This window comes from Electrophorus electricus, chromosome 5 (assembly GCF_013358815.1).
Source record: "Electrophorus electricus isolate fEleEle1 chromosome 5, fEleEle1.pri, whole genome shotgun sequence".
NCBI lineage: Eukaryota > Metazoa > Chordata > Actinopteri > Gymnotiformes > Gymnotidae > Electrophorus > Electrophorus electricus.
The window spans coordinates 11,716,078-11,728,972 of record NC_049539.1 but is presented as its reverse complement, the minus strand read 5'-3'; the positions used below and the strand labels follow the sequence as shown (position 1 = coordinate 11,728,972).

The 12,895-nt window shown below is 41.4% G+C and overlaps 1 protein-coding gene across 8 annotated transcripts in view; it reads right to left on the bottom strand.

The window, feature by feature from the left end:
* The window catches only part of cdk14 (cyclin-dependent kinase 14), a 100,307-nt gene that overhangs the window by 25,909 nt on the left and 61,503 nt on the right, over positions 1-12,895 (bottom strand). For all 8 annotated transcript variants that reach the window (XM_035525925.1, XM_035525929.1, XM_035525926.1 and 5 more), the window contains 2 exons: positions 11,947-12,067; positions 8,321-8,414 (listed from right to left, as the gene is read on the bottom strand). In XM_035525925.1, coding sequence (XP_035381818.1) covers positions 8,321-8,414; positions 11,947-12,067 — 215 coding nt within the window. The remainder of the gene's footprint in view (positions 1-8,320; positions 8,415-11,946; positions 12,068-12,895) is intronic.

Below are 12,895 nucleotides of genomic sequence, written 5' to 3'. Positions count from 1 at the left end.
TCACCAGTTAGTCCTCACCTTACTCACCCCCTAATTTCAGGCACTGATTGACCATAATCTTTGTGGGTACTAGGACAAGAACTTGGTGGTGGGTCCTGCCCTAGGCATGTTTGTGTGGCTTGTGACATCCTCAAGCAAGATGAGGTCCCAAGGCCATCACAATATGAGCCAAAGCAGGAAGGGACAGGAGAAAGGCTCAGACTTTCGAGACACCTACCAAAAGGTTGAGCCACAAGACCTTTGTATGTTATGCCTCCCAGCTGGCTTTCCCCTGGAGTATTTTCCACTTGTGCAGTCTTGGGACGACAGCCTGAAACACACCTTTGACCAAGTGAGAGTTATCAATGGTCAGGTTCTCAAGCCAGAAGTAGTCTTGTTATACTCCCTCTTAGAGACTCTGTATAAGAGTGATGTGGGACACTCAGACCAACAAACTAATTAATTTGTTGGTCCAAAGAGCCACAGAGTTCCATATTTCCATGTGACTCACAACTCTACCACAACACAACACTAAAGAACCTCATTTTTATTGGCCAGGTATTCACTGGTGGTGTGCATCATGCCAGGAATGTCAGTCAGTTAATCCCCTGCCCTCCCAAGATTGCCCTTTCACCCATCCCATCCCTTTAATCAAGGTCCCCTTTGTAAGGGACCTTGATGTATGGACCTCATCAGGCCATTAGAACAGAGCACACGGGGCTAAAATGTACATTTACATTTTATGGTATTTGACAAGTGAATTATATATTTATCAGGATGACAGTGCATGCACTTGCTGGGAATGGGACCTTGGTGTTATTAGCACCATGCTCTACCAGTTGAGCTACAAGAGTACACATACATACCACTTTAGTCCTGGACCATGTAATGCAATACCCAGAGGCAATGGTGCTGTGCAGGATTTCAGTATGCAGTGTTGTGGAGGCATACTTCTATACTGTCTCCCGAGTGAGAATTCCAAAGGAGATTCCAGGCTCCAATTTCACGGCTGTGCTGGGGCGTTACAGCCACCTAATGCTGCATTTTACAAATTTCATAGAGCACAAACACAATTATCACCATCTGTTAATTTAGTAGACAGAAATAAAAGCACCTGTGAAAAGGTGGGTGGAATGGTGTAACAGGGTATGACCAGTGCAATTGTATTTTTAAACTAATTTTGTCATAAAATAGTGTTTGCACTACAACCTCCTCAGACCTGCCATTAATGCAAATGAAAGCACAATACAGTATTTTCCTCACTTCAACTTCTATTGTGACTACTAAATGTGATTTACATCAGAATTTCTTCATGGAAAATTATATTATTTAAAGAATAATTTATATCACAATTATGTAAATATTACTTTTATTTTAATTACAGTGAAAAATAATAATGATAATATTATAATAAATAAATATTTTATCATGACAACTCTGTGCTTCCCTGACAAGTATGTCTATTTCCTCATCTGTGAACTTTTGTTTTAGCTGCTATTCCTGCACAGTCACTGTCATTATAAAACTGTCACTGTGCTGTGCCACCAGTTCACACTTTTTAAACGGGATTTTAAAGGGAATGAGAGGAGGTAATCTGATTTAACATTGTGGTGGCACAACTAACCACACCTGGTGAGCCTGTATTCAGTCTAACCCAGTGTTGTTTTGAAATTGTGCTGTTCTGTTGTAATTGCACTGGTCATGAAAATGGATAACATTTTTGCCATGCCCACATGTGCCTATGCCAGAATCTTCTGGGTTATTCATGTCACACACACTACCCGAACTGTAGAAACTGTTGGGGATTAAACGGATTTCACGCCAGTGTCTACCATCCCCAAACAGACAGCCAGGTTGGTTTAGTCAGACCTTCAAAATATCACCAGAAGTTCACACATGAAGACACTAAGGTTGGGGATAAATGGCTGGATTCTCTACTGTTCGGTTTGCAAGATGTCCTGCAAGCCTCCACAAGGTTCTCCTTGTTTGAATTACTGAATGGATGGAAGTCCAAGGGTCTCCTAAACATCATGTCCTAGTAGACCAGGTTGACTGAGGCTAGATGAACATTTATGAATGATGCACTCCAAATTTACCACTGTAACCTCATGACAACATGGAAAGAAGTGGTCCCTGTCACTCTAGCAACAGTGGTTCCTTAAGAGGGATCAGTTAGGTCCTGAGGTTCCCACGACTCTCAATCGCATTCCAGTCCCCTCTGGCAACCATATCTCACAATTCCAGAAAGCAGAGGCTGCCTGGTTGCCGAGAGTTTGGGGATGTGTGTTTTCCCCTGCCTGGTCAAACTGACCTCACAGAACACCATACTGAAACTCCCTTGGGAGTGTCTATCCGCAGCTTCCCGTATTATTTACCTGAACACAAAACGACAACAGTTCAGCAAGAACCCAAGGCTATGCATGACATGGCAGTAATCAAGGAGTTATACAGTGACTAGAGCTTCCCCAGAGTGTTTATTCCCAAGCTCTATGATTGTTTGTTTCCGTGTTGTCTATAAAAAAGTAAATAGAAATAGGGTTTCTAAATTTGATGCTTATCCAGTGCTAATATGAGCTGCTCAACTGTTTGGACTCTATTCGCTTTTACTCCAGACAGGATTTGGCAAAGGGATACTGGCAGATTCCTTTGACAGCGTCCTGTGGAAAAAACTGCCTTTTCCACTCCATTTGGGTCACACTTCCATTTAGACTTTTCTGAGCTCCTACTATGTTCCATTGGCTCATGGATAGAACCCTCAGGCCCCACACTGCGCATGTTTCTGCCTAGTTGGATGTTATCATCTACAGAAATGAAGAACTGTTGGGAGGACCTAACCACAAACTAAAAGAAGTGTGCCACTGGACAGTTGGAGGTATGATATCTGGGCTTCCACTTGGATCATGGATGCTGCAGTGATAAGACTGCAGCGATTGCAGCCTGTTTAAGACATAAGTCCAAAAACGTGGTGAGACAGTTCCTGGGGCTGCATGACTACCATCATGAATTTGTGCCTATCTATTCAGACTTCACTAGCCCACTGACTGTTCTGACTAAAAAGGGAGAGCCAGAACAGGCCAGGAGATGGAGTAGTGTCGACAGGCTTTAATCAGGGTTAAAGGTGTCTTCTTTGTGAGCCCCGTTTCTCTTCCTTTTGACTTATAGACATACATATCAGGGAGAGGACTCTGGGCCATTTTGTGCCAGGTGGCTGTGGGAAAGCATCACCCAGTGCTGCACATTAGTCAAAAGCTTTCAATACACGAGATGAAGTAAATTACCATAGAGACGGGGCATCAAGTTGGGGGTTCTTGACTGTCTGTACCATGCCCTTTCACTCTGTGTTCTGACCACACCCTACCCCAGTGACTCCACGAAGAATGCCAACGAGTGGATCACCCATTGATTTCTGGCACCTCAGCCCTTTAAATGTCCACAGACCAGGGCACAGATGGCCAAATTTCTCTCTAGCCAGGGGGTTGTTTGGCTGCAGGCCGGATGACTCCCTGGCCTGATTTGGACTGTAGGGCTATGTGACAGTGAAGGTGTGACTGAGCATTTTCCACAGGGCAGAGAGAGCACCTGGGTGGACTGCCAGGTAATTAAAATTGTTTGCACCTGTGTGTGGTTAACGGTAGCTTACTAATATGCCCACATCTCTTCTATTAGGTTACTGAAGCCAGAGAGAGAGAGAGAGAGAGAGAGAGAGAGAGAGAGAGAGAGAGAGAGAGAGAGAGAGAGAGAGAGAGAGAGAGAGAGAGAGAGAGAGAATGCTGACAAGGCAGTGGAATCCATTTGCATTTAGAACATTTAGCAACAGTTCTTAGATGTCTCCTTATGCTAGTATACTAAGGAGTCTAAATATACCATTAAGCTGTCAGAGGGAATACACACAAAGTACATACAATTTATTTTTTTCTGTACAGAAGTGAAAGACTTGATTATTCAAGTCCCTTGAAATTACTATATTTACTATAATTCACTCACTATTATTCAAGTGCTTCTTGACGAGGTCTTTAGTCTACGTTTGAAGACTGCAAGAGACTCCTGATGTACGGACAGGTAATGGGAGTTCATTCTACCATCTGGGTGCTAGTGCAGGAGAGTCTTGAGGCATGTCTTTCCTGTCTCTTAAGGGGTGGTGGTTTAAGTGCTATAGCGGAGTCACAAAGGGTGTGAAACATGGTGAGGGGTGAGACAGAAAAGCAGACCAAGAAAAGAAAACCAGACAGAAAACGGTTTCTAGCTGTTAAAAAAAAATATATATATATATATATATATATATATATATATATATATATATAGACAGAATATATATTCTGTCTGGTTTTCTATATATATATTATATAAAAACATATATAATTAAAAAGCTCTGCATGCTACTCCAACTTCCCTTGTATTTTCCACTGTCCATTAGAAAACTTGCTGTCTGAAAACGTACATGTTAAAAATGACATAAATCACATCCCTACAACAGAAAAGTTTAAAAGGTTGTTGAATAAAAAATACTTTTTACTGTCACTCAAGCATTCAGGAAGTCTAGTCCCAGCAGAGTACTTATTCATTGAAAAGAACACTTTTATTTGATTCCACAACACTGGAAAACTTGTTCAGATAAATCCTGCTCCAGCTTAACATTTACATTTTACAGTTTTTCTTACTTCCTCAGGTTGAAAGGTGGTGTGTCCCCCTCACTGTAATTTTTTTTAAAGCTGTTTATTGTCACCACCTAGTACAAAGTATGTGCGTGACAATGTATGTGTATTTGTCAAAGTATGGTACTATGAGAGAATTGCTTATTCAAGTTCTCCTTTCCATATTTTGCTTGTGTTTGGGCAGGTCCATTTCAACCCCAACTACATAAAAGCTTATTTTCAAACATGCTAAAGCGAAACCAGCAGATGACAGTAGGAACAGAAACATGATGTGCACAAACAACCAATTTATCATTTAAATAGTAAAAATAAGTAGGAATACATAACATAGATGCAATACCATTTAAATTCTGTTACTGCATACTTGGCTTGTGAATATTTGGAGTTCTTCTATCAATATAAAATCCCTGAAAGTCTGAGGTGTTGGCACCATCCCCTTTCTGATTCATCTCTCTGAAGCACACACACATGCACACTATTGTGAATCCTATTTCCTGTGAATAGAGCTGTCAGTATTTATATAGAACACTGGAGGAAGGTCATCTCCTACTGGCTGGCAGGTGCATAAAGAGATCAAGTTCATCTTGTCTGTTCTAATGCATCACATGCACACATTCTTAATATACACACATACACGCAGCACCCATTCAAACACAGAGAAAACCACACACACAACCAGATATCCCAACATTGCCTTTTGTATCCTCAATAAAAGATTAAAAAAAATAAAATTAAATTAAAAAAACATGAATAACCATGAATCAGCATGCACAAACAAACAAATGTGAATAAACATGGGTAAAAACAGGTTGCTCTAGGCTTGGGTGATTACAAGAGACCATGGCTGCAGTAGCCTGGAGTCCACTCCACTCTCCACACACACACACACAAACACTCGCACACGGTGACCTTGAATATGAAATGAATTGTAAGGCAAGCAAATACCCAAAAAGCATATAAAAGGTAGTGTCTGCGGCTGTACAGACAGCCCCACTCAGCATGCAGTGGATGTAAAGGGCAGCAGGCTTCTGGATGTGCCCACTTCAGCACCACATCACGGAGAAGGTCACCTGTTTCCCCTTTATTCAGCACATACAACCAGCTTGCCCTTTAGAAGCAGGATAATGATGGCCTTCCATGGCAAAGGGCCTTGTACTGAGCCTCTTTATGTGTGTGTGTGTGTGATAGTGTGAGTGTGTGTGTGTGCACGCATGCACATGTGTGACAGTGTGTGTGAGAGACTGTGTTTGTGTGTGTGTCTGAAAGAGAAAGCAAAAGAGAGAGAGAGAGAGAGAGAGAGAGAGAGACACACACACACACCTTTGATGGTGTTTGAATCGCAGGATTGTATAGCTGTAATCAGAAATACCCAACACCTCTTGCCTTAAAAGGTATTATGGTGATGCATATAGAAGTGAATGAAAATATACATTAAGTCAGAGAAAAAATATTCGATGTTACATACAACCAATTTTGATAACCCAAGTTGAGATCATTTTGAGTTTAAATGAAAAACATCTAATACTTTTGACAAATGCCCATGTGCACTGTTATTCAACACCCAACCTCAGAACTTGGTGGCACATCCTTTTGCCTAACGAATAGGTTTCTGACACTACTCTTCTGAGATCTTTGCCCATTCTTCTCCTACAAAGGTTTAAGGCTCATTGAGGCTCATGACTTCCATGCTGCAACTGTTATTTTTAAATCTCATCACAATACTTTCTATTGGATTTAAATGTGGATATTTAGTTGACTTGGAAGTGTGCTTATCAGCAAGGTTTAAGTCCTCAAAATGGCTTGTTGTTCTCTGAATCCATGATGCCAGTCACATGATCAAGGTTACCAGCCCCTTCAGCAGAAGGACATCCCCACATCACTGACTCAATTCCATGCTTTGGACTGTGGGGACAGTATTCTTATGGTCACCTTTTTGCGCCTGATCCATATGGCCAAACACTGTGTTCCAGAACTTGCCAGACCTATGCAAATTCCTTCTGGCATATTCCTGTTGATCTATTTTGTACTTCTTGGTCAAGAGTGGTGAGCATGTGAAGTACAGGTCATTAAATCCGTGGTTGTTAAGTGATCTTACGGTTGGCACTGACACATTTATCCCAGTGGTCCTCTCATCCTGCAAGTCTTATGCAGTAACACAGATTTTTCTTTGATCCTGAGGAGACTGATGAAATTTTGGGCTTTCTCCCATAGCAAGGCAATACTCCCAGTGGTGTCTCTAGGATTGTTCAAGGTCTTGAAAATCTTAATTTAAAGCTAGCTGTGCAGAAAAGTTTAGTTATAAATTCTTATTTTCTTTTTTTTGGGGGGGGGGATTTGAATATTTCTGATTGCAATCTGAAGGTGAAAATGGCAAATCTAAGCGTAAGCTCTGAACTGTTATAAATTCATGCATAATCTGCCAAGGTCTCTGCATATTTCCATACTCATCAAAAACTACTGACAGAGAGTGCACACAGATGCAAATGCACACACAACTGAAAGACATTTAAATATCAACTCCTCTTTTAGAAAGAAATGATCACACCAGCCCAGAGGACTACATCACATTAATCCTTTTGTTATTTTAAAAGAGAGTCATTCTAGAAGAGCATTTACTTTTGATAAAATAATCTGTTCTGTAATTAAGCTTTCAACAGATAATTTTCCAAAACATATTTAGACAGTTACAGAACACATTAAGTGGAAGGAACATCAAGACATCATCTATTTTTGATCAGCTATTTTAGTTTTTGAATAACCAAACAGATTTCCAGTGCTATGTATGTCTTTGTACAGACAGACACAGACAGACAGACAGACACACATACACACAGACAGATATACACTAAATATCAAGCAGGCCACAGCATGTAAAAAATATAGGTCTTGGCAAAATGTGGATTAAAAAGGTCTGCCTTGAACACCTCAACGCTAGCACACACTCCTCACACTACCACACCTGCAGCCCTCCCGCCTGCTAGTGAAGCCCACTGATGAGCCTAACCTACACTGCCACTCTGTGCATTTCTGCCTAAAGGGCTGGTCTGTGCCTAGGGCTTCTTCCCTGTACCACTTGCTCTGGGGTGGGGAAGAGAGAGAGAAGAGGTCTCAGATGTGCCCTCACACACAGAGGCAGTCATTTATTATCCCAGTTTTCCATCTTTTCAATTGTTCTCTTCCCTCCTGTTCTTCTCTCATACCCTTCCTCATGCTCTTCCTTCTCAATCTCTCACCCTCTGTAACCCCCAGCCCAACCCCCCCCCCCCTCTCAAAACATGCTTGCCCATTGACCTTGGCACCCCAAAGGTTTTGGGCTTTCCTCCTGACCCCCGCCCTGTTCTCCTCCAGTTAGTAATAGCCTGGATGAATTATTTCCCTGACTGAGTTCACCCCCTCTGCCTTCTGCACTCTGCTTCAGGCACTACATTATGGAAAATGACACCAGAGGTGATTATGGAATTCATGAGACACACCACAGCCCCACTCTCTTTAAATATGTATGACCATGAAACCCGCAGGACATATACATACATGCCCTCAAACAAGACTATTCATTCAGCATTCAGAGACAGCTAATAAATATGTTGAAGAATGAAGAGAAGAGAGGAGAAGTGGGAGACATGAAAGGGGTGGCTGTGCTCTGAGCCTTCATACTCTATTAGACTCAATATGCAGGTGGAGGAGCTCACCAGGAATATCCTCTCCAGCTGGTCCTGAATGTCCTTCACGCCTGGAAACGCAGCGACTCCCTGGATCATCTCAACAAAGATGCATCCAACACCCCTGCAAAATATCAGACAGAACAATGTTCACATCTGCTCTGACCGTTGCTATAGAATGCATGATATCAAATGGATGAGATTGCTAGCACGTTTGCATGCAACACGTTTAATACTACAAACATTCCACAGTATAACAAGCACAAAGAGCATAAATTACTCCACATGTCTTATTTTGCTCCTGTCTCTTTAAATCACGCTCAACTGTGTGCGTATGTGTGGTAGGTATGGAGGTGTTGACGCATTGTAGCCATTATCAGCTTTCATTTATCAGACTGCTATTGTTTCTTGACACATTCACTTTCTCATTGCATTCACACATGGGTGCATAGAACACATACGCCCTAACCCTGTTAACAGTCCCTCCAAACCCCCCCACCATTCTGACAAGCTACTGTCACAGTGTAGTTCCACCTCTGACCACTAAGGGACAACAGTAATTACCCACACAGGTTTCCAAACCATGTAAAGCAAAAGATAGAGACTTCCACAAGATCAAGACTCATACTTTACTGTAATATACAATAAATGTTAAATACAAATTGCCTTGTATTTAGTCACTTATAAGAAGCATTGCCCTTGAGAATATAACATACTTATAGGTTTTTTTTTCCCTCAAATATCTTAAATGCAATTTGTGAGAATTCAATGACATGTTAAAACATGTATCTTTCATGATACATTGCAGCTAATAGCAGCTCATCTTTGTGATTCCTGAGCACCAACAATCTTCTTTCATTCACTGCTAAGCTGAATGGCCTAGAAATTATGGAGATAAATGGCATGATGGTTTTTACCATCAACCATCCATCAATAGTACCTTTTGTCCTATGTAATAACTATATGTGGTAATGTTATGTACCCCACCTTTTAAGTATTTCATGAAATCATGATATCTGTGATGTGTAGGTAAACAATGATTAAAAAAAAAATACCACCTCAAGTTATAGGAAATTTAGTAAGATATCGTGGGTATTTTTGGTGTAGACACTGTTTTGAAAATTGTTTTTATCCTGTACATGGTTAGGTAATTTTGACTGATCTGAACTGGTTTTATTCTAATATTCTAATAAGTTATATTATTCCAGTGAAAAACGCAAAACACTAGATGTGAGAGACCAGCAACAATGACAAAGATCAAATTTTGTTCATAATGCATAATTAAATAAACACCTTCACCATCTTTGCTGTTCATCCATTTTTGTTCGTTCATATTCAAAAAAGACGACATCAGCCATTGCTTACATTCTAGTGTTAGAAGTTCACTGCTGGTGGTGGAAGGATGGTGTGTTGACCCCAACTACAACAACCCCTACACTCATCTACTTTCCAGACAAGATTAAATGAATCTGTATCAAGGTTTTTTCAACATGTACCAGAGAGAATGTGGATGAGTAACATGTTCCTGTGCTGTCCTCTGCAGTCTCCTTAACTACCCCCAAGCCAATCCCTAATGGCATTAGCAGAAGGTTGGAAGTCTCTCTTCATCAATCCCTCCATGTCCCTATAACTCCATTTACCGCACACATCTACACTGAATGGAAATTATTTTCATACAGTATATCTTGTCTTTTAATATTTTTAATCAGACAAAGTTGTGTGTCTTGATATCACTCAAACATTGGTTATTGCCAATGTCTAGAAAAATAAATAATTTCCTTCAGAAACCTTACAATGCTGACAATTTTGGCATCTACATAATTGGAACTAGTCCTTCTTTATCCAGACCAGAACTTTCATAAATGGTGTATCTACAGCCATATTGTAGCTATAGCTCTGTAACAGCCTGTGGTAGGCTGCCTTCAGGATCAAGAATCAAAGCTCAGGTTCAAATTTAGTTAGGGTTTCAGGGGGGTTGTGGTGTTATGTTGCTCTAGGCTGGACTGCAGCACCAGAGTTCGGTTGGGCAGCTGCCTCGGGTACTGTTCTTTGTATGTCCAGAACTGCAGTGGGCTTTATGCCAGTAGTCACAGAGCACTGGGAGACGCAAGTCTGCATCCTAATTAAGTCAACCAGGCTGCACTGTTTTTGGCCACCCTTAGAAAATGGTGGTAAGAGTACAGATCATACAGACAAACCCAGATAAAACAATACACCATTTTGCATATATTCAAAAACATTAAAAAGTACAATAAAAATAAATAAATTCATGAATAAATAAACTCAATTTGGTCACATATTTACTTAATCCTCTCTGAGACAGGGTGACATTTTTGTGGTCTTCTGCCTATGTTTTGTAGAAATGGGGAAGGGGTGAGGGGCACTAGACTGAGAAAGCACCTGCTGTGCCTCTACCTCCCATATGTGTTTGTCAGTGATGCTAATCACTGTAGACCTGTGCAGCGTCTGTGTAACTGCCTCTCAATCAAAAAGGAAAACACCTGCCACGGTCTACTGCTCCTCTACATTAAGAAGCGTGAAAGGCACAGTTTTGTGTGTGTGTGTGTGTGTGTGTGTGTGTGTGTGTGTGTGTGTGTGAGAGAGAGAGAGAGAGAGACAGACAGACAGACAGACAGACAGAGAGCGCGAGCGAGCAAGCATGACGGATGTAGTAAAGTGTCTAAGAGGTACGCTGACAGAGTCAGAGAAAAGATGATGTACAGGGGTGGGTGTGTGTGTGTGTGTGGATTGATGGAGGCTGAGGTTGAGGAGGACACAGAGACCAAAAAGTAAATGTTATGAAAATGTAAAATTTTATCCTGGTGGGGACAATTGGTTGGTCCCCAGAATGCAAAATGCTCTCACTTACAGTTATTTAGGCACAGTAAAACACATATAAACTCACACAGACAGTGATACAAGATGTGTTTGTTGGTCTGTGTTTCAGACTGGGCTGAAGACTAGTGCACGGGGTACAGGAAACAAGATAGTTGCTTAGAGGTTTATTATGAATGAAATGAGAGGGTTAGACCCTATGTGAAACACTAATGGTTTGGCACATGATATTTGACATCTCATCTTGTGTATAAATACATTTTAAGACCATTATTTTTTTTTTTTTTTTTTTTTGTATTCAATACCTACACTTCAACCCTAATCAAGAAATCCACATTCTATTAATATAAAAATTGGAAAACTCCACAACCCTATACATGCCCACCCCTATAATAGCAAAGTACTGGCATTACCTGGCAATGGTAACATGTGGAAGACCAGCCCTACATTTTTAAGTCTCAACAGCTACCGGCAGATTTGCTAAATGGTAAGTATAGATTGGAACTTTTATTTTCTAGATACCCATCACTAACTTGTGATTTACAAGTATTAACTGAACATATTTACATACTGGAAAAATGATAGGCTCATATAATTTCCAATAATTTCTATTTATACTAACTCAGATTTTCCAATGAGATTGTGGCCATTTTTTAAAAGAACCATATGCCAGTTTTCACACTTTTCACACTCAAATTCCACTCAGCGGGATTTAATAAAAGTCATTTTACAGCTTTAAGAACTCATGGGGGCCACAGCAGGAGTATGGGGCACAAGTCTGTCGGGCTGGAGCCGTTGGAGGTGTGTGATGCTGAACTCACCACATGTCCAGGCAAGTGGAGTAGTCTGTGGACCCCAGCAATACATCCGGAGGCCTGTACCACAGTGTAACCACTTCATTAGAGTACGTGTGACTGGGTACAGACTTAGCACGGGCCAGACCTGCAAAGGTACATGTACACAAATGTTAGCAACATCGCCAATACTAGCAGTACTGTGTGTTTACTGTGTGTGTACTGTGTGTTTATCACCTGCTGCCCCCAGACACCTTCTAATTTAATCACATTATTACAAACCGCAATGTTCAATGTGTCAGAACATGAGGTACAGAACTCTGTGAACTTGAAAAGTCATTCACACAGAACAGAATTTATAGAGTAATTCAGAAAAAAAAAAGAAATCTTCACTTATGACTGTGTGCGATAACTGAGCCAGGTGTTTAACTGCGAGCGCAGTCCACCCTACAGGCCTTCACTCAGGCGGAAAGAGGTTCCTCCCCGTGCCCAGCCGTGCTTTATTTAAGTGAAGCTCATGTCCGGCTCAACAATGGGGCTATTTATTCAGAAAGACTAGAGGCTTCCCTCCCTTGTGCTCTTCACTCTAATTTGCAGTCAATAATCCAGACTCTAAACAATGGACTGCATCAGTGTTTGGAAGGGGCCATTACAGAGAACACAGGGAGAAGTGATGATTTTCACAGCTGGGCCACAGTGAACGCGAGCCAGGAGGGAGGGTGAGTGGAGAGGTTAACTCAGTGGAACTATAATAATCATTAAAGCGTGGTCATGTGATAATGCCCCCACTGAAAGGCGAAATAATGAGACGGGGGGAGGAGAGGAGAGTGTGAGGAAGAGAGGTGGGTGAGGAAGAGGAGTGGGTGAAGAAAGTCAGTGAAAATGAGGGTGGTGTCTGCTCCATGTTCGAACGTCCATCCTGGGGCAGTTGCTATGGTTACACAGCAGGTGGAGCATAGGCAGGCTTTGTGAAGAG